The sequence below is a fragment of the Megalops cyprinoides genome, chromosome 23, assembly GCF_013368585.1.
Source record: "Megalops cyprinoides isolate fMegCyp1 chromosome 23, fMegCyp1.pri, whole genome shotgun sequence".
Taxonomy (NCBI): Eukaryota; Metazoa; Chordata; class Actinopteri; order Elopiformes; family Megalopidae; genus Megalops; species Megalops cyprinoides.
This window is the reverse complement of record NC_050605.1, coordinates 7,651,118-7,674,389: the sequence shown is the minus strand read 5'-3', so window position 1 is coordinate 7,674,389 and position 23,272 is coordinate 7,651,118. Positions and strand designations below refer to the sequence as shown.

The 23,272-nt window shown below is 41.3% G+C and overlaps 1 protein-coding gene across 1 annotated transcript in view; it reads left to right on the top strand.

Annotated features, from left to right (window-relative positions):
* Positions 1-12,201: 12,201 nt before the first annotated feature.
* Positions 12,202-23,272, top strand: part of LOC118770115 (semaphorin-3D-like) — a 46,602-nt gene continuing 35,531 nt past the window's right edge. Inside the window, exons 1-2 of the mRNA XM_036517558.1 lie at positions 12,202-12,518; positions 20,697-20,899. Coding sequence (XP_036373451.1) covers positions 20,743-20,899 — 157 coding nt within the window. The 5' untranslated portion in view covers positions 12,202-12,518; positions 20,697-20,742. The remainder of the gene's footprint in view (positions 12,519-20,696; positions 20,900-23,272) is intronic.

Below are 23,272 nucleotides of genomic sequence, written 5' to 3'. Positions count from 1 at the left end.
GGTTTTCTTGGCTGTATGTAAAACTGAATATGAAGTTAGCTGTAACAGAAGGAATTGTTCAAGGTTAATGCCAGAAAAGCTGGAAGACATGTCTAAAATATTCCTTTGGCGGATGATTGGCTTGCTGCAATTTAGTCATAATGCAGAAAAATGTAATTGCATGAACTTCAAATATCCTCCATGGTCTGAATCCTCCCTGTCTATTCTTCAAAGGATTTCTTCATACTTGTATGACATTTAATTGCCTGGAATTTGCCCCGTGCAGTTGAATGTTTTTTTTTTTGCCCTCAAGACTATGTGAAAAGGCTGTTTTATCAGCTGATCAGGCGTCTGGGCAGGCCAAGCTAGGGACAGCCGACCTAAAACATTAGTGGGAGGACACACACCCACCCACCTGGTACTCAGCCATCGCTGTATCAACAGGAAGTGCAAAGGATATGTTTCTCACCCCGATTTCCTCTGCCCGTCATTAGCTAGTGACATTTGACCTGCTGTCTCTGTGACCTCATTATACCTGTGACAGAATAAAGGAAAGCTGTATGAGGACTATTATTCTTGTGCTAAAAGCACTTCCTTTTCAGATCATTCATCCATGATTCACACCATGTCTCCCTTCAAGTGAAGAGTTAGTCACTTTCATCAAGGAAAGGTGTTAGCTTCCAGGGAATTAGACTCTAGACAAGTAGACACAATGGTATTTCTTTCCTAGTTTGGCAAACATACAATATGGTGATATATTTGCTTATTTGGGGAAAATGCAAACAAAATAAATGACCATCAGCCTCCCCAGTCAGTTGGTAATACTGTTAATGAACAGTACCAGTTACACAGGAAAATGGGGAAAATGAGGACCCCCCCCCCCAAGGCATTGATTTGTTCATCTATGCAGCTGTGTGCGGAATGCAATATGCCTAGATTCTGGTGGCTGCAATTGGAGGAGTTTGCACTCCATTGGGGCGGAGTCAAAAGGCCACAACTGGCTGGCGGCCATCTCTCTAGCACCGAAGCTCTATCAGAAGTAATTGCACCGATATTATCGTGTCGTGTTTTCTTAAGAGCCCTCCATTCTGTATTGTGGTTGAAACAAGGCGAGTGGCCCGTTCGTAACAGGGAACGATAACCTTTGCTCAGCAATTAAGTGGCAGGATGTGGAATATTCCTGTTTCGCCATAGGTGGTTTTCGGTGTGTGTTGTACGATGTTGCTGTTCTTCGGCTATACAGCAGAAACTCTGTCAATCAGGCTCTGCAGAAAAATGGTCCAAAAGAAGTTGTGGTCTTGAGGTAGAAAGCAGAGTTGAGTTGAGGGCAGAACATTTGTCACATGACCTGTTAATAATTTACTTGGCAGATGCTTTTATTCAGAGTTAGACTTCAATTGTCCTTGTCAAATGGACAATGCAGAATCTATATGTAAATCAAACAGCATTGTTCAGCTTGGCATTTATAAATGAATCTCAGAGCTGTGAAGAGGAAGAGAATGAATACTGTCTATCATTGCCTAGACTTTGGATTGCACTTACGTGGCCTTGCCTTTTGAAGATACCGCAGTCAGTCAAAACCCAAACTTGAACATAAAACCATTTCATGTCCCCAATCCCTAGCAAATGTGGACACAATTTTGCCAGAAAGATACAACGTTCTGCATCAAATGCTTCCCCCAGGCTGCAGGATCATTGTGGGTAACCACGCAGACAGAAACACAAATAGTTAAATGGATAATCGGATAGACCTCAATTTATTTGCACAAGTGGAACGCTGCTGTGATCCGAACCCCGAGGTTGCACGCTCAGTTAAGTTACCTATGAAGACATCTTGAGTTTATTTAAGTGTGATGGGGCTGTGGTCTGGATCCAAACGCCAGCTGTGTGTTCAGCAGAATGGAAGGGTGTAATTCAGAGGAAGGATGAGAGGGCATCACCACACACTCAGCCGAGACCCGCCCACCTCAGGTTACACTTTGCCCATTGTTTAAACTCCAAACACAGTTACCAAATCAAGGACAGACTGTCCATCAACAGGCCTGACTGTCCTGATGTAATAAGAGTAATATAATTATTATAAAACACCAATGCTGAAATATGTAAGGGAGAGACAAAATTGGATCTTTGCTGTTTTAGTTGTTTGCCTTTAGACCTCCCCTGAGGGGCTTCATGTGGTATTATGTGATACAGAAATGACAGCAAGTGATTAAACAAGTCTAAACAAAAGGTAACACACCTCAATTGTGAAGTGTATTATTCTTCCACCACAGGTATCAGCTGTAATGGATATGTGGGGGTGACCCGAGCACTGGTTTTGTCCTAAAGCGGGTTGGCTTGCAGCGTTCTGTTGCCTGGGCAGCACATTCCAGTCTGGGTGCATAGCAACTAAACATCCCATCTTCAGGGGTCAGCGGTGAACATTAGGAACAAACATTAATCTTGTTTCCTTTGTTCGGGGTTGAGCTACTGTCATGTAGAACAACAAGCATGGAAGATTTAGGAATTTAGGGTGTGCCCCCTGAGCTCTATGTGACCTTCGAGTCATGCACTTACTCTGTGGTTAATACGCCAATGCAAAGAGGCCACGCTGGATACTCTTTACCAAAACCATGCCGCCTCAAAACAGCTCAAAGCACAAAGCGAGATATCATTCAAGACTATTTCAGGTTTATTTCGAAATCTTCCTTGTCAATTCGCAATGGCCTAAACGATAGTGCAACTCACACCTCCATATTAATCTGACATCACACATGCTGTTAGCACAACAGTCTGACAAAACCCATTTTCGGAACAGAATGAAGGCACATTTGTCAAGGTGTCATGGAAAAGCCAAAAAGCTGTTGTAAAAACACGATCTGCGCATGCATTCTCTCACAGAGATGTTTTTTTTTTTCATTTTCCATTTTCTCCCCAATTTGAACTGGCCAATGCCCCGAATTTTGGAACGCCCAATTTGTCATCGATGTTTGGTCCCATCGCACAACCCCCACTGCCAATCCGGGAGAGCGTGGACAAGCTCCCACAAAGACTTTTGTGTGCAAAGATTTGAGACTCCCATAATGTTTATTTGATGTAATCCAGTCGCCATGCCTTGCAGGTCCTCACTTACGGATGTTTAATGCCCAAACAAGTGAACTTGATTTACAAGCAGTCTTCCTCACGCCCCATAGTGTGGATGTCTGGACACCAGCATCAAAGACTGATACGTACCATGTGTTCCCATAATGCATTGTCAGAATAGACCCCAAGGTGTTTGTAACCAAAAACATCCAATTGACTCAGCGTGATATATTTAGCACCTGTGTCATTACCAAGAGATCTGCACAAAATTTCTCCCAGGTTTCACAGAGAGTCAGATGTTTTGTTGCCTTGAGAGAAAAAATGTGCTTTGAGCTGTTTGGAGGCACAGTGAATTAGGACAGAATGGGTCAGATGGCGGGAAAATATTTGATTCAGAATAAATACAGGCAACAGCATGACTTCCAGGTGGGTAAAATTACACTTTAAATAACACTGAACTGAAACGATTCCTTAATATCTCCTGCAGGCTCAGGGTTAAATGGACATCATTCCTTTCCCTGGAGTCTTTGGCATAGCAATACGCATGTTTTTCAATGCTATTTTGATCCACATACATATACAAATTCTATCCATTTGTACATTTGTAACTTTTCATATGTTCAAGGGAGGATTAGGACAGTAATTATACTGATAGGTGGAGAAACTTTGAGCGCAAACCTTGAAAATGTCAGTCTGCTTTATCTCCATCGCACTTTTGTTGGCTGTTTTGACTGCAGTTTTCCATGACTCCATGACAAGAGCTTTACATGTGCTCCATTAACTAATTGCCAAATCTACCTTGGTGATAGCCCATAATGAGTAAATGCTCTTTTTTTGAGCCTTAGTCTTAAACACAGAGGGTTGGCAAGAGTTACAGAAACCTGTTCCAATATTTACACAGGCTCAGATTAAACACAGCCAGAGAGGCTTTCTGACTTTATTTGCTGGTTTATTGGTTGGCTGATTCTTTATTGTTATCTCATTTACTCTTTGACTTTGGACAGTTTTAATCAACCTTTTTTAATGCAGGGGCACTCGCTGTGGTCCTTATCGCATCATCAGCCATGTTGGAGAGATTCCAAGAGATCGTCTGGGAGAAGAGAATCAAGACGTAAATACAGTATAACTCAAAAAAATGATGCAGCAAAGGTTTTTGGTCATTGTAGGACAATTGAATTGACAGAGCATAAAATGAGGTACAGAACACAAAATAAAGCCACCGTTTATCCTGTATTCTAGAACAGATGCAGATCTGTGCAGACATGTCCCTTTGAAAGAAGACGATCCACTTAAACTGGAAAAGAGATCAATCTCCCACAGTAGTCACTTCAATGAAAGACCTCATGTAAAAAAGGACAGAAACTCCGGTCGGCAGGCCTTTACAGGGATCATTTCCAGTGACCTGTAATTCGCACAACTGTCTCTTTTGTGTGACTTATACTACAATTAAAATTGAGAATTCAGGATAAGCAAGTGCTCAATGTTCTTTTGATTTTTCAATTGGAACAGACATTGCCACTGCCACCCTTATTGAGTATTGTTGTCAACTGAAAGCTCCGTTTCCTTGCAGGCCGTGTGACACACCAAGCACACAGCTGTGCATCTTGGCAAAAACAAGTGAATAATTAAACACCGGGAAGCTTGCCAGCCCTAAATGAAGTAAATGGACAAATAAGCACATGACAGAACACAGCAAAGCGTTATTTTTCTGGTTAGATGTTTTCCGTGCGGTTGAATTTTATCAGGGTTTCCTGGGGTGCATTAACATTTAACTGTGTTGTTTATGAAGTCCGACATCACTCTGTTTATTTATATTAATTCACTCTAGGCTTTTTGTTGTGTTTCTGGCACGGATAGCTACAGGTCCATAACAAATAACTATACAGTATGTGTACCCTGAAGTAACAACTCTACAGTATGTTTACTTTGCATTATAATCCATCTAATATAATTATATATAAAATCCTTCGTACCAGTAGTACAGCTGAACAGTACAAATCCAAAAGAACAGTACAGTATATTTACTCACTGTTTCCTAATGCATTAAACATGAGCATTCAATCCAAATAACTACATTATTTTTACTCTGTGTGTAACTAAGCTGATACACAGGAGCATGTAATTCGATTAACTCTATAGTATGTTTATTCTAATAATCTTCATTATTGATTGCACACAAGCATGTAACCCAAAGGACTTTTTTCTTATGGATGCAATACATTAAGAAATGTCTAAATAACTTGATTTAGAGTCACAATAAATAAATTAGATTGAAAATGTTGTTTTGTTGAAAAATGCAAAAAGATGGGAAGTACTGCAAAAGCTCAATCAAAGTACAGAGTGGTTTGTTTCAAATTCTGAATTTAAGGCATTGTTAATTACTGTCATAACTTTAACAACATTACTGTAGAGAAATCCTATATCCTTTTCAGCATTGTACTGAATGTAAAGGCCAAATCTCTCTGCGCAGTAACTGAATCGTCCCAGATTCGCTCCATCTGTTCTTGCCACTACAATATGTGCATTTCAAAGAGTAACAGTTATATCACATTATCTTCCGCAAACAAGACACAGCTCAAAAATCTGCCCAAACCGCACTCAATGTTTTCACAGCTGTTTTGCATACACTCAGTTCAATGATGAAATCTTTTTTATATATATCAGACACCTGTTCACCTGTCAGAACATTCGGTTTTAAAGCAACTTAATTAATTGTAATTCATCTCTCAAGCTTCAAAAGGGTATCCAGCAGTGTTCTCCTTCAAGACTATTGGCCTGGTACTGGATTGCTGCAGTGTCTGAGGACTTCTGTTCCAGTTAGGAAACAGTCATGTGACTTGCCTGGTTCAGCCATCTGTTTATGGTGATCATTGTTTTAACCCAGCCATTACAACTTACTTTACTATTCTGAGAACTTCTGAATGAAAGTTCTGGCCTTGGAAGGCCAGACTACAGCCTTCCAAGACTAAGGATGAGAAACCCCTTTTTGTATATCAGGACTCTTCTGAGCTTCTTATACAATACTCCCATCCATCTCTCTCTCTCTCTCTCTCTCTCTCTCACACACACACACACACACACACACACACACACATGCTCATGACCACGGCCACACCCGTGCCCAGACATCTCAGCTGGAAATACCCTGCTCTCTGCCCATGGAATGACCATATAATTTAATTCTGCATTTTGGCTGGACTTCATGAGTGTATAAAATTAGTTTTATGGAAATCATAACTTACCTAACATGGAATATAAACTAAACAGGTTGGAAACAAAGTTTTTCCCTGAGAGTGAGAAATATGTCCATGTATTCTGCCTGCCCAGTTTAGGCGTACACATTTATGTTCAAATTACAATTTAATCACATCTTGAAACTGAATCTGTAGCTATGCTCAAAAGTGCTGGCTATCAGCACAATGCTCAGACTACAAAGAGTTGTTCTTTTTCACTCAAAACTAAGCACATCTCCCTCATACTGCATTATATCCCATGTATACTGCATTATATTGGTTTACATTATGTTGCATTACATTAAATTACATTATACTTTTTTACACTGGAACTCACCGTTTCCCACTGCTTCCAGTATAAAAACTGCTTGTTGGGTGGTGTTTACCATTAGTGGTTTTAGCTCTGATAACAGTAGTTCCAAGGCAGCATTTGGCAGGCAGTGTGCTAATTATGGATTCTTATCCTCATTATTGATAACTAATTGACGTAATTACTATAAGATTGTACTGAGAGCCTTGGCACCATGGCATCTATGGTACACTAATAGTATGATTACCTAATCACCTTTATCCCTTTACTGCTAATATGTTGTTTCGTAAGTGGAATATATAGAGTAAGTGTTCCCCTGGCGTTGGAGATTTGCTTCAGTGATTAATGCCGGTCCAGAAATTATTCACAGATTTCTCCACATTCTAATTTGGATTCCACCGGGACTCTGGAGGGCACAAATTAGGGGAGGGGGGCTGTTTTCGCTCTTCCCCTTTCTTTTTTACAGTGCTGCATAAGCACATTCACGGAGCTGGGGCACATTTAAATGTCTACAGAGGTCTCAATGGAGACTTGTAAAGAGGTAGAAGATGAAGATGAGGACGGATGTTGTAAAGGCTGCAGCTGTATACTGTACACATGACTGGTGTTTTGTCAAGGAGAAATTGTGGGCTGAAGCTCATGTAGCTGGAGTACTTTCATTAATAAGGACTGTGGTTACAGTATTGCTGAACTCGTATGATACCGTTATACATTTGCAACCGTTCTGACAGAATAAAAAACAGAAACCATCATACATTCTTATTCAGGGATGCTTTTAAGCCTCATAGTCTTAGATTGCATTATCTTTAGAGGACTTTGAATAGCTTACTGTGAAAGGTCTGAAAAATTAAAAATAACCTTTTGCTATTAAATACAGTAGTGCCATTGAACCTCCGTCTATGAATCTTACCAGTGTGGCTATTACTGTACAAACACTTAAAAAATATTTTCTCCTTGAGTGGTAATAATTTACATTTATATTCATTCATTTGTCAGACAATTGTATCCAAAGTGACTCACAAGTGAGGCAGAGTACAACACAAGCTAATAGCCAAGTGCAATGTTAATGAAATGATATAGAGTAAACTCAAGTGGTGCTCATATTTCTTTCACGCTGTGCATGTGCAGAAATGTATGGCGAGTGCTTTGCCCCTGACTCGAGTAATGAATTTAAGAAAGTCTTCGTTTTTCATCTCACGCACAACATTTTGTTAACCTCAGTGAGTGCCAAGTTCCTAGTTTTACATAACAAACCGAACGCGGACGCTCGTAACTCTTGCTTGAGTAAAGCTAAGGAGAAACTGAGTCTAGTAAAGTACAAATTGGAGGCATTTCATTACACATTCCTGACACACTGCCCCATCATCTTGGGCCCATCCTTCCCGTCAGTGCTGGCTCCCCTCCCTTTGGCCGGCCGGCCGGCTGTTGTCTGAGGCCGTCGGCACTGTGCTGTGAGGAGCAGCGCGCACAGGGGTGGGGGTAGGGATGGGGGGAGCACCCCAATGTCTCAGCCCAGAGGAGGCCCGCACATAGCCAGGGTTCAGCCATTATGCAAGCGGTTATGGGCGATCCTCAGGGCTGTACTGCTGCACAAAGAAAGAGGCAGCCATGTTCTATTCGTTGCTCATAGTATGCAAGCCCCGCCCACTCTGCTGTCCCACTGTGTGAGATGAGTAACATCCCAACGTGGCTCCGTCTGGGCGGTATGCCATCACTGTGTCATAAACCTGCTTCTGCTGTTTAGTGCTTAGGGCAGATGTCTGATCTTCCACTAATACCGCTATACATATTTATGCAGACCTATCATTAGTTTGATATGTTTATTTCTCCCCAATTCTGGATGACACTCAAGGAAGGAGATGGCTCTATTGTATATCCAACTGAGAGTGCTACAGAGAGCAGATGACAATGTGTAATGGATGTACACCTTGTCCTGGATTAAGGCATCTGCTAAGCAAGTAAGTAGTAGCTATGAATGTTACACTTGAGTATGGAGCCCTAGTTCAATCTAGCTGGCATGGTCTTTGTCCATATTCTTCAGAAACACATTAAACAGGCTTTATTTATTCCATGTCTCTTTTTTATGTAAGTCTTAATGTTTCAGGTTGGGAGGTCATTAAAATTAAGGAAAATTGAGATACTTTCTCATCTCATATGTGTGAAGAAAAGAAGTGGGGTTTGATTCCTTTGGAGCAATATGTGCAACCTCTGGCAGTGACTGAATTGCTCCAGGCTGTGATCCAGGTTCACTCGGATCATTTGATACTGATGTTTTGAATCACATGAACTGAACTGAATCACTTGTTTGTGATTTATATTCCATCAAAAGTTTGTCTGCTATGAAAATAAACACATTTCAACAAGGGCAGTGGATTGTGGACATGACATCTCCTTAAGTGACACAGTTGCCTTTCCTGGATCTTTTGCTGAGGATCTTCTCAGAGTATACTAGGATGTGCCCCAACACTAAAAACTTGCTTTTTTGCATCATGCAAAGTTTTGGGCAAAGCACACTAAAGCAAAATTGAACAGACGCCTAAGTATTACTATGGGCATTTCTGACAGTTTTCAGTTAAGCTGAGTTACACTTGGTCCTACACTATATGGACAAAAGTATTGGGCCACACTTGTTTTTCAGGGTTTGGGCTAGGCCCCTTATCTCCAGTGAAGGGCAATCTTAATGCTTCAGTATGCCAAGACATTTTGGACAATGCTATGCTTCCAACTTTGTGGCAACAGTTTGGGGAAGGCCCTTTTCTATTCCAACATGACTGTGCCCCAGTGCACAAAGCAAGGACTATAAAGACATGGTTTGATGAGTTCGGTGTGGAAGAACTTGACTGGCCCGCACAGAGCCCTGACCTCAACCCCATGGAGCACCTTTGGGATGAACTGGAACGGAGATTGCGAGCCAGGCCTTCTCGTCCAACATCAGTGCCTGACCTCATAAATGCTCTACAGAATGAATGGGCACAAATTCCCACAGAAACACTCCAAAATCTTGTGGAAAGCCTTCCAAGAAGAGTGGAAGCTGTTATAGCTGCAAAGGGGGACCAACTCCATATTAAAGTATATGTATTTGAATACAATGTCATTACAATGTAATGGTCAGGCTTCCGAATACTTTTGTCCATGTAGTGTATTTTGAAAAAAAAAAAAAGAAATTGTGCAGACATTTCCCTCTGTTGCTTAAAGATTTCCTTTGATTGGGAGAACATTGGCCATGTGGGCCTGTTTATTGTTTACTGTTGGCAGGCAGGGGAGTTGTAAGGAGTGATGTCATTGTCATGTCTATTTACGACAGTCATTACAGCGCTAATATAATCACTGTTGAATCAAGCTTTCAATTATGTCGTTCATGACTGTTGCCATCTATTGACAGTTCTCGGATAAATCGTATGACGTGGGTTTTGTGGTTTTCTGCACAACACAATGATCTGGATTCTGTCTTGGATAAATTTTTCCACTCTCAGGAACAGCCGTTTGGCTGTCAAACTCTGCGGAAATGGTTGATAAAGATTTTACATTAGATCCATTCAGAGTAAACAGGATTTTGAAATTCAAACATGTTGAAGGATGCAGTTCCAGTTCCTGCACTGTAATCATACACTGTAACATTCAAACTGCCCCACATTCTTTGCTGGAGTAATATTTTCTATCATCATTGAGGAGTACAGGATCTCATTCCATTCATACCAGTGCAGGAGCTTACTGCGTGCAATATTAAAGACATATGGTTTTAATGGTTTTTTGTGATAGAATTAAAATCATTTTAGCCAAGTCTGAGAGACAAGAAAGCAGACAAAATTATACTTGCGGCTTTGACATCTTTGCATCTTAAATCTAGTTCATTTAAGTTCAGAATTGTGTGATAGATATAATAGACTTACCATTTACCATAAAATATGTAAACGTACAATAAGCTAAATACACTTGCTGAATACCAGTTGTGTAGAACCGAAAGAGTTAGTTCATGCCTAATGGAATTATTTATAAAAGAGGCACAAAACGCTCCTGAATATTTATTTTTCTTGCCTTCCCTGTTTTGTTGTTCTTGTGAAAATGAAACCGAACAAACACCATAGCCAGGCTGCTGCCATGAATATTTTGTGTCTGCTGCCATTCTCCCAGGGGGCCAGACCATTGTCTAAGATTCCAGCTGACTGGTTTTTAAAATATACAGTGCACATAGCCACATCTTTATTACGTCTCATGAGATTAACAGTTAAGTTGCTAGCCCCTGTCCTTACTTGTAAAACAACTAAATAGCAAGAAATATACACGCTCTCTGGGTGTGAAGTACAAGGAAAGTGTCACTATACTGTCATAAATAGATGGCAGAAAATTTGCAACTTTGTTTAAACAGTATTAGCAGCTGTGTTTTATTCCCCAGGGGAAATAGCCATGTCAAGATGATGACTGATTTGGTGTGCTGTCAGTATTACCTCTACATGTTTTGGTACGCTAAACCATCACTGCCACAGCTGGTTCCATATAAGAGTTGTAAAAAAATAAAGCAAATGCATGATGCAGTGTTTTTCCTATGACTTTTATTAGTTACACATAACTCAGTCCAGTCGTCATTTTCTGGAGCTATTTTTTATATGCATCATTAATTTATTCAAATTGGATGTGATGGTTGACATGAAAGAATAATCTCTTCCATCCTAACAAACACAGAACAACCCCATTAAATGCCCAAACACTGCACTGGTTCTCAGAAGGGTTACATGGGGTGCCAATACTTGTGTCATGATACCTTGACAAAACATTTAAGTGCAAATTAACAGTGGGAGACTACAGCACAGTGGCACAGTGATGTATTGACCAAGCAACAGTTTTGTCCCCTCAGTTCATGACACATGAGATAACATGTGTGGTATTTCAACATTATAGTAGAGTGATGGAGTGCAGCTCTTACATTTACATTTTTCCACAAGGGGGCCCCTTGTCATAAACACAAACTGTCCTTAAAGAGGTGAAAGATTACAGTCAATGGGAGGCCACTATTGCTTCATGACAGAATCGGTGCTGTTTACATAACAGCTATAGAACAGCTATAGAAATGTGCATTCATGAACTAATAAGGCAAACACAGCATTGAAATACAGGTTTTGAGTATTCATAGAAAACAAAAAGATTAAAAATAACTTGCCACAATTTTAACTGGTAATGTTCATAATGATCACATCATACTGATTATTATTATTATTATTATTAGTAGTAGTAGTAGTAGTAGTAGTAGTAGTAATTAATCTTGTTAGTGTAGTCATCATTATAATTATTATTATTGGTTACTAGTGGAAGTTTTAACAGCAGTATTAGTATATCATTCAAGCTTAATTCTTCCACCAAGTATTTTAAACCGTTTCCTTTAGAATATGAGAAATGGTATGCGACTGAAATGAGCGTCTTTCGGCATGAAATGGACTTAATGAAAAGGGATAATATTTCAGATCTGTACATTGGCAGGTAGACGAGAAACACAGCTGGTGTAGGGAGACGCTGACCTGAGGCTGTATCGCGCTGTGTCAGTTTTAAGTGACCCCACCCTGCTGGGCGAGCGCTAATTGTAAGTTCGCAGACTGCACCGCCAGCTGCAGTTCCACCGCACCGGAGTGCGCTGACAGTCAATAGCGGCGAGGATAAACTTCACAACGTTTAACCGAACAGCTTTAGCGGAAATATCATCAACGTATATTTGAATATGTACTGATATTGCGCCCGAGGAACTTTAAAATATCCTACTTTTTTGGTGAATCCGATCCTCTCGCAGCACCTTGGGTCTTGACACATCGCAGTCAGTGTCTTGGGCGCCTCGTAGACACCAGGGTAAGATTTGGATGAGTATGAACTCATGCGTGAACCGGTGTCTTGAAGCGCGTGTGCCAGGAATCGCCTCTCCCTCAGCCCGTGAGCACCTTTAGACGCAGGTATGTTACATTTTCTGTAGCTCAGTCCGTTCGGTAAAAAAGCGTAGTTTTTGGGAGGCAAATAACTTCATATGCACGCCTCTAATGACAGTGATAATGCATATGTTGCAAGAGTTTGACAACGGTTTTACTGAATGGCAAGATTCGGCTGTTGAAGTTTTGCGATGATGGTTCGTTTGCTGGCTTCCAGCTCGTTGTGCGGGTAATGGTAATGAAATAACTTGTGACATATTCGAAACCAGAGGACTAAGGTTTCTTTATATTGCCATTAGTTTTGCGTAAACGTTCACTTTAGAATCTTGGTTTACTGCATCTGCCTGGTAAAAGCAAAGGTGAGTGGTGACATACAGTTTAACGTCTGGTTTTCAACAAGTGCATGAAGTAATGTAAGAGGGTGATGCGCCCTGGCGTAGAAGCGTACATGTATCTGGACACTTTATTTTAGTATTTTAGTATTTCTGTATGATTGGAATGAGAGAAAGATAAAAAACTGAAGATCCTAGCTTTCTCAAAGAAAAGTGCTTTAGGTAATACTTTTGATGTTTACGTTTCACCAGCAGTAATTTTGTAGCTGATTTATTTACTTTCAGTACAGCCTAGGGAGCAGGTGTTAGGAAGACATTTCTCTGGATTCAGTCCTGGGATGACATTGTGGAATGTTTTGAAATGATAGCCTATTCCCTAAATGTTTTTTTTATTTATTTTTTATTTTTTAAGGTTTGCCAATAATGATACAATGTTACGTGTTCAGCTAATGCTCCGATAAGGACGTACCCTCCCAGTTTTAAGCATGTCATATTGTCAAGAGACGATAGTTAAGAATGTGTCCGATTACAAAAAACTAGTATTCAACAATTATCAGGTACACAATATGTGTTTCCAACAAAATGGAAAATCATTGATAGTTTTATTTTTTCACTTGATTTGGCTTTTTAAAGGCTTTTGAGAAATCTTTTGGAATCATTATGCAGTTGCAAAACATGCAAGTTAGTATCTTCTGTTGGTCTCCTTGAAAATATCTAAGCCCTCCGCCCACAGTTTGGTTCCTCCTCACACATCTTTGCCAATCCTCTGAGCTGAGAGGCGGACTGAGCCTTGATATTTACACACTAAGTTCCCCTTTGCACCTCGTTAAAATGGTAAAAAATGCCCCTCATTCTGCCTCAGAACAAGTCTGGCTCACAGTTGAGATGTCTGCACACAGCAATGTTTGTCTCATGTTAGCAGTCTGGGCGACGCGTCTCTTTGATAGACTCACTTTATGGAAACCGTGTCACACCTCAGGGCTTTATCGTCTTGCTCAATTCAAACTAGTGCTCAGCGTCCTGAGAAAGTCCTCAGCAATGTGCTTGGACCGCAGTGGTCTGTTTGTTGGGCAGTCTGTGTCATGTTTACTCAGAGCCCTACCAAAAACCAAGGTGAGGATTCTGGTGTTATTTCTAAATACTTTTTTAGTACTTGGGCTGTCTGGCAAAAGTCCAGCAGCTCCTCTTAGAGTGACAAGGGTAAATAAATGCTTGGCGAATTTTTGCCATCTCAGTTTCTAAAGCAGAAGGAAAGAAAACACCACGTAATTAAATGAGTTTTCGAAACGGTCATTTTCTCTGAGTCTCCTCAAACACGTTTAAAGATTTCATATGGCTGTGTGTGTTTTCTGCCGCACGGCACATTCAGTGAGAGAACGTCTCTGCTATCTCCGGTTCCTATCCTGTCTGCAGACACAGGGTTTTGTTTTGCTCTCCTACGAATTGCCCAGAGCGCTGTTTCGACCAGCCGCAAAGACACGTCTCAGTTCCTGGCGCTTTTTCCTGGTTGTTTTGATTTCGGTCCAGAAAGACTGTCTGGATAAGGCACACTGTTTATAACCATGCTCTTTTTTGGAAGTGTGGGCTGTCCTTATATGGAGAGGATCTTAGGAGCAAGTGGATATGTTCACTCTAATGATATCCTACCATCTCTTGTGTACTGAGAGCCCGCAACACCAGAGTACCATAGTCATGCTCTCTCAGGCTCTTTTAGCTGCTGAAACTCCCACTCAGCTGAGATGGCCATGTGGAACGGTACTAGGGGTACATGCCTCACGAGCAATTCAGACCATCAGCCCTGGTCGAGTGTCGCTGTGGTGCTGTGGACCTATGCTTCCCTAGTAATTGTCCAGCTGTATGTGTACTGCACTGTATGTGTACAATGTGCTTGAGCGTGCAAATTGGACAATGAATGCCTCATGGGAAACGCAGCATCAGACCGAGTCTTGTTTTTTTTTTTTTTTTGAAAGACTTTGCATGGAAACCTCCAGCTCCCCGTGATTCACGCCACAGGGTTTCCCCTGCCGTCAAAGCCAGTGATAGAAGGCTGGCCCACTTTACGCTGTCTGGATACAATGGAGCACTGTCAGCAGGCGCAAGGGGAAACTGCATGTGCAAGAAAAAATGCTGTATTTTTCATGGCAGCGAACTCTTACCGTGTCTCACCTATCCCTCTGTTTCTTTTTATTTTACACAGGCAAAGTGGGCTCAGATGGATGATATTCTCATGCCCGCTGACGTGATACATAAAAGAGGATTTAGAGAGGGTATTACTTACTACTTAGACTCCTTTTAATTGAGAGGTGAAGATGTATGCGGAGCACTTAAGGCAATGTCCATTTTGTCTCGCACCATTAAGGGCACCGATGCAAGCTTGTCGGGCGTCTAAAGTTACCTAGTCAACCCCTGGCATTGAATGAGAAAGGTTCTTTCAGTGAAGGGTCTTTTACTTTGAGGAATTTCCCCACATATAAGGTTGTGAACATCAGATGTTTCCTGGCATTGCTCCTGGCTTGAACCGGCTGGCAGTTTCTGTGCCAAAACCTCTCCTTTTAAAGATAAGTGAGGATTAACGTGTACCATTAAACAGTGAGTTCACTCAAACAAAACAAGTACAAGATCATTTGTTGGAGATAGCCTTGGACATCTGGCAGCCCTTTTTTTTCTAAATGTGGGGTTACCTTGGACCTCTTTAGCTTTGTTCATGGGATTTCTCTCAGGTTGGCCAAATGACAGTAGACCATGGACTGTTTTTTTGAATTGTGTCTCATTCAGGAAAACTGCCATCTGCCATTTGCATTTAAATGCTTTTACTTGTATCTTTCTGTTAGAGCTGGAATTCTTTCAACTGCATATTTACACCACAATTCAAAAAGGAGTGTACCAGTCAAGTGATATCAAACCAAGATCAGTGTTCAATTAACAGGTCAACCAGACCTAACTAATCAAAAACTCTGCTGGATGGAACCCCAGTATGCAAAGTGTACCCCCAGGGAGAAGGGTAGGGGAACACTGGATTAGTTTTGTCAAGAGGAGCAGTATATTCTGCATCAAGTGCTTGACAATTTGCCACAATGACCTCATTAAAAGTAAACGCCATTCAGTCTCATTGTCCCACTTCTCCTTTTCAGAGAGAACGATATAATTAACGAAAATAAAAGCTGATTGAAGAGACAAGCAAAACTACTTCACAAGCCTTGCTTTGGAGTATGAGAGAAAATTCAACGTGTTTCCTTCAAAAAGAATATTCAGTCGTCATAATGCTTTTAAAATCAGTTTGTTTGTATTAATCGCTATGCAAAGCAATTAAGAGTCGGTTAGAGCAAAGAAGCTGGCAGAATGATGAATAGGATTTATTAGTGGTAAGTGAGTAGAGAAACTAGAGCTCTCCGCAGTAACGAGGGAGTAATTTGTCATATAAATGATGGTCTTACTGAATTTCAGTGCTTTTCTTGCATTTTGCAAGACATTAATAAACTACTAACAAACGTAAAACAGCCCCTAATTGATTTAGACTTCTTTAATCTGACTTGGTGCATTTACATGTGTGTGGGCCTTCAGTTTTACACATAGACATTAATGGAACACTTATTTCAATTGTGGAAATTAAACAATTTGAAAATAGATGCAGTTTAGAGGATTTAGCATAGTAGCTATTGACATTGGGAAAAAAAGAAACTGATGGTGATGCCAAATGTATGCTGGTATTCTTTAGAACTTTAGTTCACTCTGGCAATATAAGGAACTTGAATAGTTGAATACCTGTCAGTGAGTTTGTTTTCAGGTCCAATGCTAAGTGAAGACTTTAATTGTGTGTGTAAATGTGCATAGAGGTCTCAGCTAACATACCATCTGCACGGTATATGCCAATCTATTTAATTTATAAGATCTTTTGTCCCCCTATCAAACCCTGAGGTTCTTGAACTTGAAACACAGGCCTGTTATCTCCAAATGTTTTATGTGTACAGAGACAACCTGCACAGGTTTCCTTCACTTGAGCTGGAATAATCTAAAAGGAAAAAGTAAATAATTAACTTCTTCCATCTGTCTGAAAACAGCAGTAGGTTTCCATGGCTCCCAGAGTTCTGTGTTCTGTGTTCTGTGTCCAGTCTGTGGTTACCAAGTATCAAAATGTAAACAGCAATGTCAATTTCTGAAGTATGAGTTTCTCGATTGATCTTATGTTTATTTTTATGTCAGTAATTGGGTATGAGACTTCAAAGTGTAATCACATTTCAGTTAAACTGAATTCTTCTTGCCAAATTGCTGTCTTATGATAGCCCTCTCATCAAAGCCCCACATTTTATTTTTTAGTCCAAGAATCATCATTGATTTACTTGACTGTACAGTATATTCATTAATGGTGACAGTGCAGGACATAATACAAATGCTCTCTTTGTGTATAGGGCATTCTCAGTTAACAAAGAGAAAGAAAGCTTAACTCATAGATGCCATAACGGTGGGAGGTTATGTTTAGTGAGTTCAGTTAAACTCCTAACTTGATTCAAACGGCAAGGTATATTTACATGTGGGAGCTTGTCATACATGAGGTTACGCAAACAGCATTATTTTACTTCAGGGTGAGCTGATTATGAACTGGGGAGCAACAATTTACTCTCTAGGCTGCTAAAAGAATTCCTCTGTGTGAAGGATTTCGTTGCAGTCTTCTACCTCCTTTTTTTGGAAACAAAAATCCAGCCATTAAATCAGATAAATACCTCAATGTTTGGTTTTACTTGAAACAAGAGCGTACCGCTCCCTCTGAGAAATATTTTGCATCTGATGAATAGCTATCGTAGGAGCAGTTCTACTGTATGTATACTTGTGAGGAAGTTTGCTTGAATATGTTTGAAGAACATGTTACTGGATTGGCTTCAAGTTTAGTTATGATTACAATTTAGATAACTTTGCCAAAACAAATAGAAAATGTCTTTGGAGCTGGAAACAATTGCTTGGGTGTGATAAACTTGGAGACCTACTTGCAGATTTATTCCCTGTGGTTATACTGACGGATAACCCTGAAGTAATCCAGGACTACTATTGTTGAAATTGCTGTGGAATTGTGCCACAGTGGAAAAAATGCTTAGGAGGAGAGGTTTATTTGGTTACTTGGGGAGATATTGGGGTTAATTGACATGCTCTAGTGGTGGCTAGCTTTGTCTCTCAATGGAGAGATATTGTAGATTATAAAACAATATGTATGACACTGCACATACAGAAAGTGTCCTGCTCAGCTGTATCCATGCAGATGGTGTCACAGCATGTAAGTTCTGGGTTATTGGATGTGGCAGTAATGATTTTTGCTTCTTTTACTTCAAACACCACCAATGATAATAATCCAACACAGAACTTGTGAACGCCTAAATGTTGGTTCACTCCTTTGGAAACTGTTGAGGGAGTATTTGACCACTCCTGTTGAATTTTCCCAAACCGCATATTTTTTCCCCCCATGAATGGTTCCTATAGAGTACTGATTTTTTTTTTACAGTGTTTCCCCTCGCTCTGGGACACAGTGCTCAGGAGCTTTAGAGCAGCATGGGCGCCGGCTTTGGTGCGGCCAGGGATCTGAAACGGGTGTCTGTTTGTGAGCAGGTTACACAAACAGTTTGCTGTCTGCATGAGCTGCTCCCAATCGGGCGTGTGATACCCTACGTCACCCCAGAGCCGCACGCATTCGGCTCGCACAAACACCCATTTCACGGCCCGTGGTTTCCAGAAACAGACTCTGAACTGAATTATTTATCCGTGCATTGGCTGATATCGGATTTAGAACTAGAAGGTTTATCAAAGAGAAGGCCTACCGTGGCATTTATCCTAAGGCATGGTTTGTCCATGTTTTGCACACACATAAGTCAATGCACGCACTGAAAATGGTTTTACAGTAGATGTGTTACATTCAGTAAAGGACTCTTCTCCACTTTTCACCCTCTGAAACCTCTTAATGGGCAGTTGTGCGTTAGGCTAGCGTCACTGCCACAGCTGCCACTTGCACAGGAACATAGGGGATGCAGTCGTCCGATACACACGCACAGCAACCATGACTGCACAGATATTCTCTGAATAGGACTTATCCTCAAGGATTTATTGGGTATTGTAAGACTTAGCTTCTTGTGAAAGTTAAAGGCAGAGAAGTTGTAAAGCTAAAAATCTCTAGGACTTGCGCTTTGAGTGTAGGGCACATATGAGCACCATGCAGTATCAGTGTGGGAACACACAGAAGTACACTGCACACCCACCTTCCTATTGTGTGGTTAGCAGAGAGCTTAAATGAACAGGACCATTCACATTCTTGAGATGGAAGAGTAATTGAATAGCCTGTATCGTTTTAGCACTGGTGTTTCTTTTTTCTTAAATTGCCTCAAGTGCCCTTTGTGGGGTATGTTCTGTACTTAGGATGAAACTAAGTAGTTCAGAAACGATATGTATAGACACCAGCTCATAATTCTACACACACAAACACAATCAAACACATCCAAAAAAGTTCCCTCCCTCATGATTTTGTGATATATTATCTAGTGAATTTCAAAGTACATGTCAATGCAGAGAAGAAAAATGTACCTCCCTCACAATAAACAAGTCGTCTTCATTAATTGTCCTGGTTGCTGTTTTCGAAGTTGGGGAATGACTTGAATTACAGTGACATCACCATCTCAGACCTTATACTTTACACTTGGGATGTTAACAGGCATGATACTGTAGCAGTCAGTGTTTGAGGATAGATTCCACACCACATATCCAGTGACGGCTTGCCTTGCCTTACCATGTTATAACCTGCATGCATTTTTTCACTGTTTGAAATTTAATGCTAAAAAAAATACAGGAAAGGTTTCACCAAGGTCAAAAGTGTGGTTGGGTATTTGGACTTGCTTATTTTACTTTTAAACACTTTTAGAAAAGGGGCTTCACTTTGTGGCCAAGTCATTATCAGTTTAACCTTTAAGCCAAATGCAGCTATCAGAATTTTGTATTTTGTTTCTTAAAAATATGTTGACACTCTCCCGAATCAATTCAGAATGATACTTTACCTTTATCTCATTGATTTATTTTGTCAGAGATTTTATTTGAGGTGAATAAGAGGGTCTGATTTATTGGACGTGTGGGAAAAAAGTGGAGGAATTGGGTTGGGTGCAGTTCATTTGTACCTATCATTAGACCAACGTGGTATGCCTGCTGCCCTGAAAGGGAGCGGTGAAAGGCAGCAAGCCTCCTCCAGGAGTTCATGAAACTGCTGCTGCATCCGTAAGCGATGCTCCCTCAAAGAGACCCTGACCCTGAAATAAAGGGTTGCATCATTACTGTCTCCTCTTACCCGCAAGTTCAATGCTGGTCAGCTGATTAATGACGGTAGAACGGGTTAAAAGAATGCCTAACTAATCATTAACCGATTCGAGAGACCCCCCCGCCGTTTTTTGGAACACTGCTTTAGCATGAGAAAGAGGAGGGGAGGCGCGGAATGCAAGAGAAAGAGCAACAGTTGGAAAAGTAGCTCGGGACGGCGACTTTCCTGTCAGGCCGAGCATTGTCAGTGGGAGAACAGATTTAGAAATGAGCATGTCAGAAAACAAAAGGAAGCACTAGAAGGAGTCAGTAGCTGATAGGCTGAGAAGTGGGGGGGGGATGGGGGGGGTGGTAGGGGGAGTTGTTTGGGGGCTGGCAGAACCTATCAGAGTGGAGTGACAGGCCTAAGAAGATTCCATGGTAAACAGCTGAGTATTCACACTCCAGGGTCCCTCCAGGGCCAGGCCTTCTGTGGAATTGTTAAATAACAACCCCCCCCAACACCCCCCCCCCCCCCCCCCCCCACTCCCCACCTCCCAGTGGCAGGGCCCCCTCCCTGAGTGATATCTAACCTGGTCCTGCTCTCTCCACACAGGGCTGAAGAGATTGCTTCTCTGCAGGCTGGTACTCTGGTGGACATCATGGATGCACACTCGAAGGCTGGCAGGGTGACCGCACGGTCCAGGCGACCTGGTCCACCTCTGCCATGGCTTCGCTTATTTGTGACACTCCTGTCGGTCTCCCCCATGGCAAACTGCGTCAAACAGAGCGTCCCCAGGGTCACGCTTGGGTACAAAGGTAAGGGAGCCCCCTCAGTGGGACCATTATTGGGGTTTGATTTCATTGAAATGGGCAACTCTCAACCAAGCGTATCCATAACTATGCTTTATGTCGGCTGTATACAAGAGTGTCAGGGGAAGGATATTTTCATATGACCTTCTTGCATCGTGCCTTGAGTGATTGTTTAGATGTGTAGGGAAACTGCATCTGCGACTGTGGACTGTGCATCTGTGGACTGGGAATAGCATTATTCTAATAAAATAAGAACAAGGAGTGTAAACTTTTTTCCATTGACAAGCATTTATGGATGAATGCTCCAATAAACTGCACAATGTGTGCATGTGAATGGAATATGTGAGTGCACGCATAAGTGCACGCATACGTGTGTGTGTGTGTGTGTGTGTGTGTGTGTGTGTGTGTGTATGTGTGTATGTACTTTGGTTGTGATCAGCCATACACCATTCGGGGACATTTGAGATGCCGGAATTGTTGTGCTTTAAACATCTAATACCACAGAACAGTGGCTTGGACTCTGGTTTGTGGATTTAATGGGATCTCAGCTGCACGAGCCGACCAGATGGTGCATGTAACCGAGATGCCAGAGGGACTGTGTTCCCTGGATGAGCTCAGCCTAACCTTACCGGCTCACCCCGTGGTGATTTATGACCTTGGGCAAAGTGGGCTATCGCATGTGTTCATGAGAGTTTAGAATTCACACAAAAAGGATTATCAACAGTGAAGGTGGTCTTTTTCCCCCCAAGACTCTTGGCTGGTGGTTCGATATCCATCATGTATTGTTAATAGCTAAAGATCTCATTTTGTTCAAAGCCATATATGGCGACTGACTGTCCCATCAGATGATGCAAATTCAAGACACTGACTTTGAATCTGTGAATGAGGTACACAAAGTCATTTTGAGACATTATTTTCACCTGTCTAGTCAGTTGACTTTTATTACGATTATTAGTATGGCTGGTGAAATAGATGCTAAACAATTGCCATTACAGTAAAGACAGATGGGGCAGACAGGATGTAAGATGCGATCCTAAATGTCTTTGATAGTCCATGATAGTTTGTACACGAGAGATCTGGGCCACAGGTAGTAAAGTGTGTGTGAGCTGGATATGTATTTAAAGCGCTGCTAAGCAGCCATAACTCCTCAGTGATGGAACCCTCTGCGGGCAGGTAAATCACTTTACTAAATGTGTCACCACAGTAACCCCTGTGTTATTAATGCCGGCGATGACAAGTGGGGAAGCCATTGCATCATATGGGTATTTTTTTACACAGAGGGTAATTAAAATTGACAGAAAGGCACTCTGATGTGATTTGTGATGTGTATGGTAGGGTCCAAATATTGACTTCCCATTATTATTATACACTATTTTGACTTGACTGTTAAGCTAAATGCAAGCTGTGTGTGTGTGTGTGTGTGTGTGTGTGTGCTTATGTGTGTGTGTGTGTGTGTGTGTGTGTGTGTGTGTGTGTGTTATACCACACAAGGAAAGGACATGTATGGATTAGCAAAACTTCCAGGTCCAACAAGAGCAAGTGAAAGCCCTCAACGTTCAATGAATTTGAGCAAAGTGACACATTTTTCTAATGTATTCCCGTTGGAAGATAGTTGGAATGTAGTGTTGAGCTGCACTTAGGGTGTCCTGGTTTTTACCATTGAAAACTGATTTCAAAGCAATCCCCTACTGTCGTTGTGGAAAAAAAAGAGTGAAATGAACGATCAGAATTTGCAGTTAATCACTTTTATTCAAGCATATGAAAGCCCGCTAGATCACAATCCAGCTGTTGTGTCCCTGTAACGTATTAGCTGAAGGGAAATTTGTGACATTTTTTTTAATTGTTGCCAAAGTTATATGAACAAAACAAGTCCAACAGAGGTGGAGAGTGGAAAACAAATTTTGTACTTTCCATCATTCAGTGCCCTGGCATGCATTGTTGTTGCTCTAACCCAGAAGAATTGCTTTGATGATGATTGATCGTGAAGCCAAAATAAAAGAGGGGAAAAAAAGGAGATTCCTTAGTGAATTGTTATAGCAGTCACAACACTAATGTCCCAACCCCATGAACCTTAGCTCTGGGTTTCAGGCCTTGACCATTACTTGTCTTCCAGGACAGAATGAGCTGAGTGTAAACTCCATCTTAAATCCATCATCTCTGTGTCAATGCACATTTCCAAAACAGAATACCCCCTGAGCCAGGAATGCTGCCCGACTAGTTCTAGTGCCCATCTCTATAGAGAGGGTCTTCAAACATATCACCCTAAGAGGATCTCAAGGAGAAATGGAGAAAAGTGACGTGTGCATAGTAGGTCTCACTAAGAAGTTCAGGTAAAAAACACATGCACATGCGCACACGCACACGCACACGCACACGCAC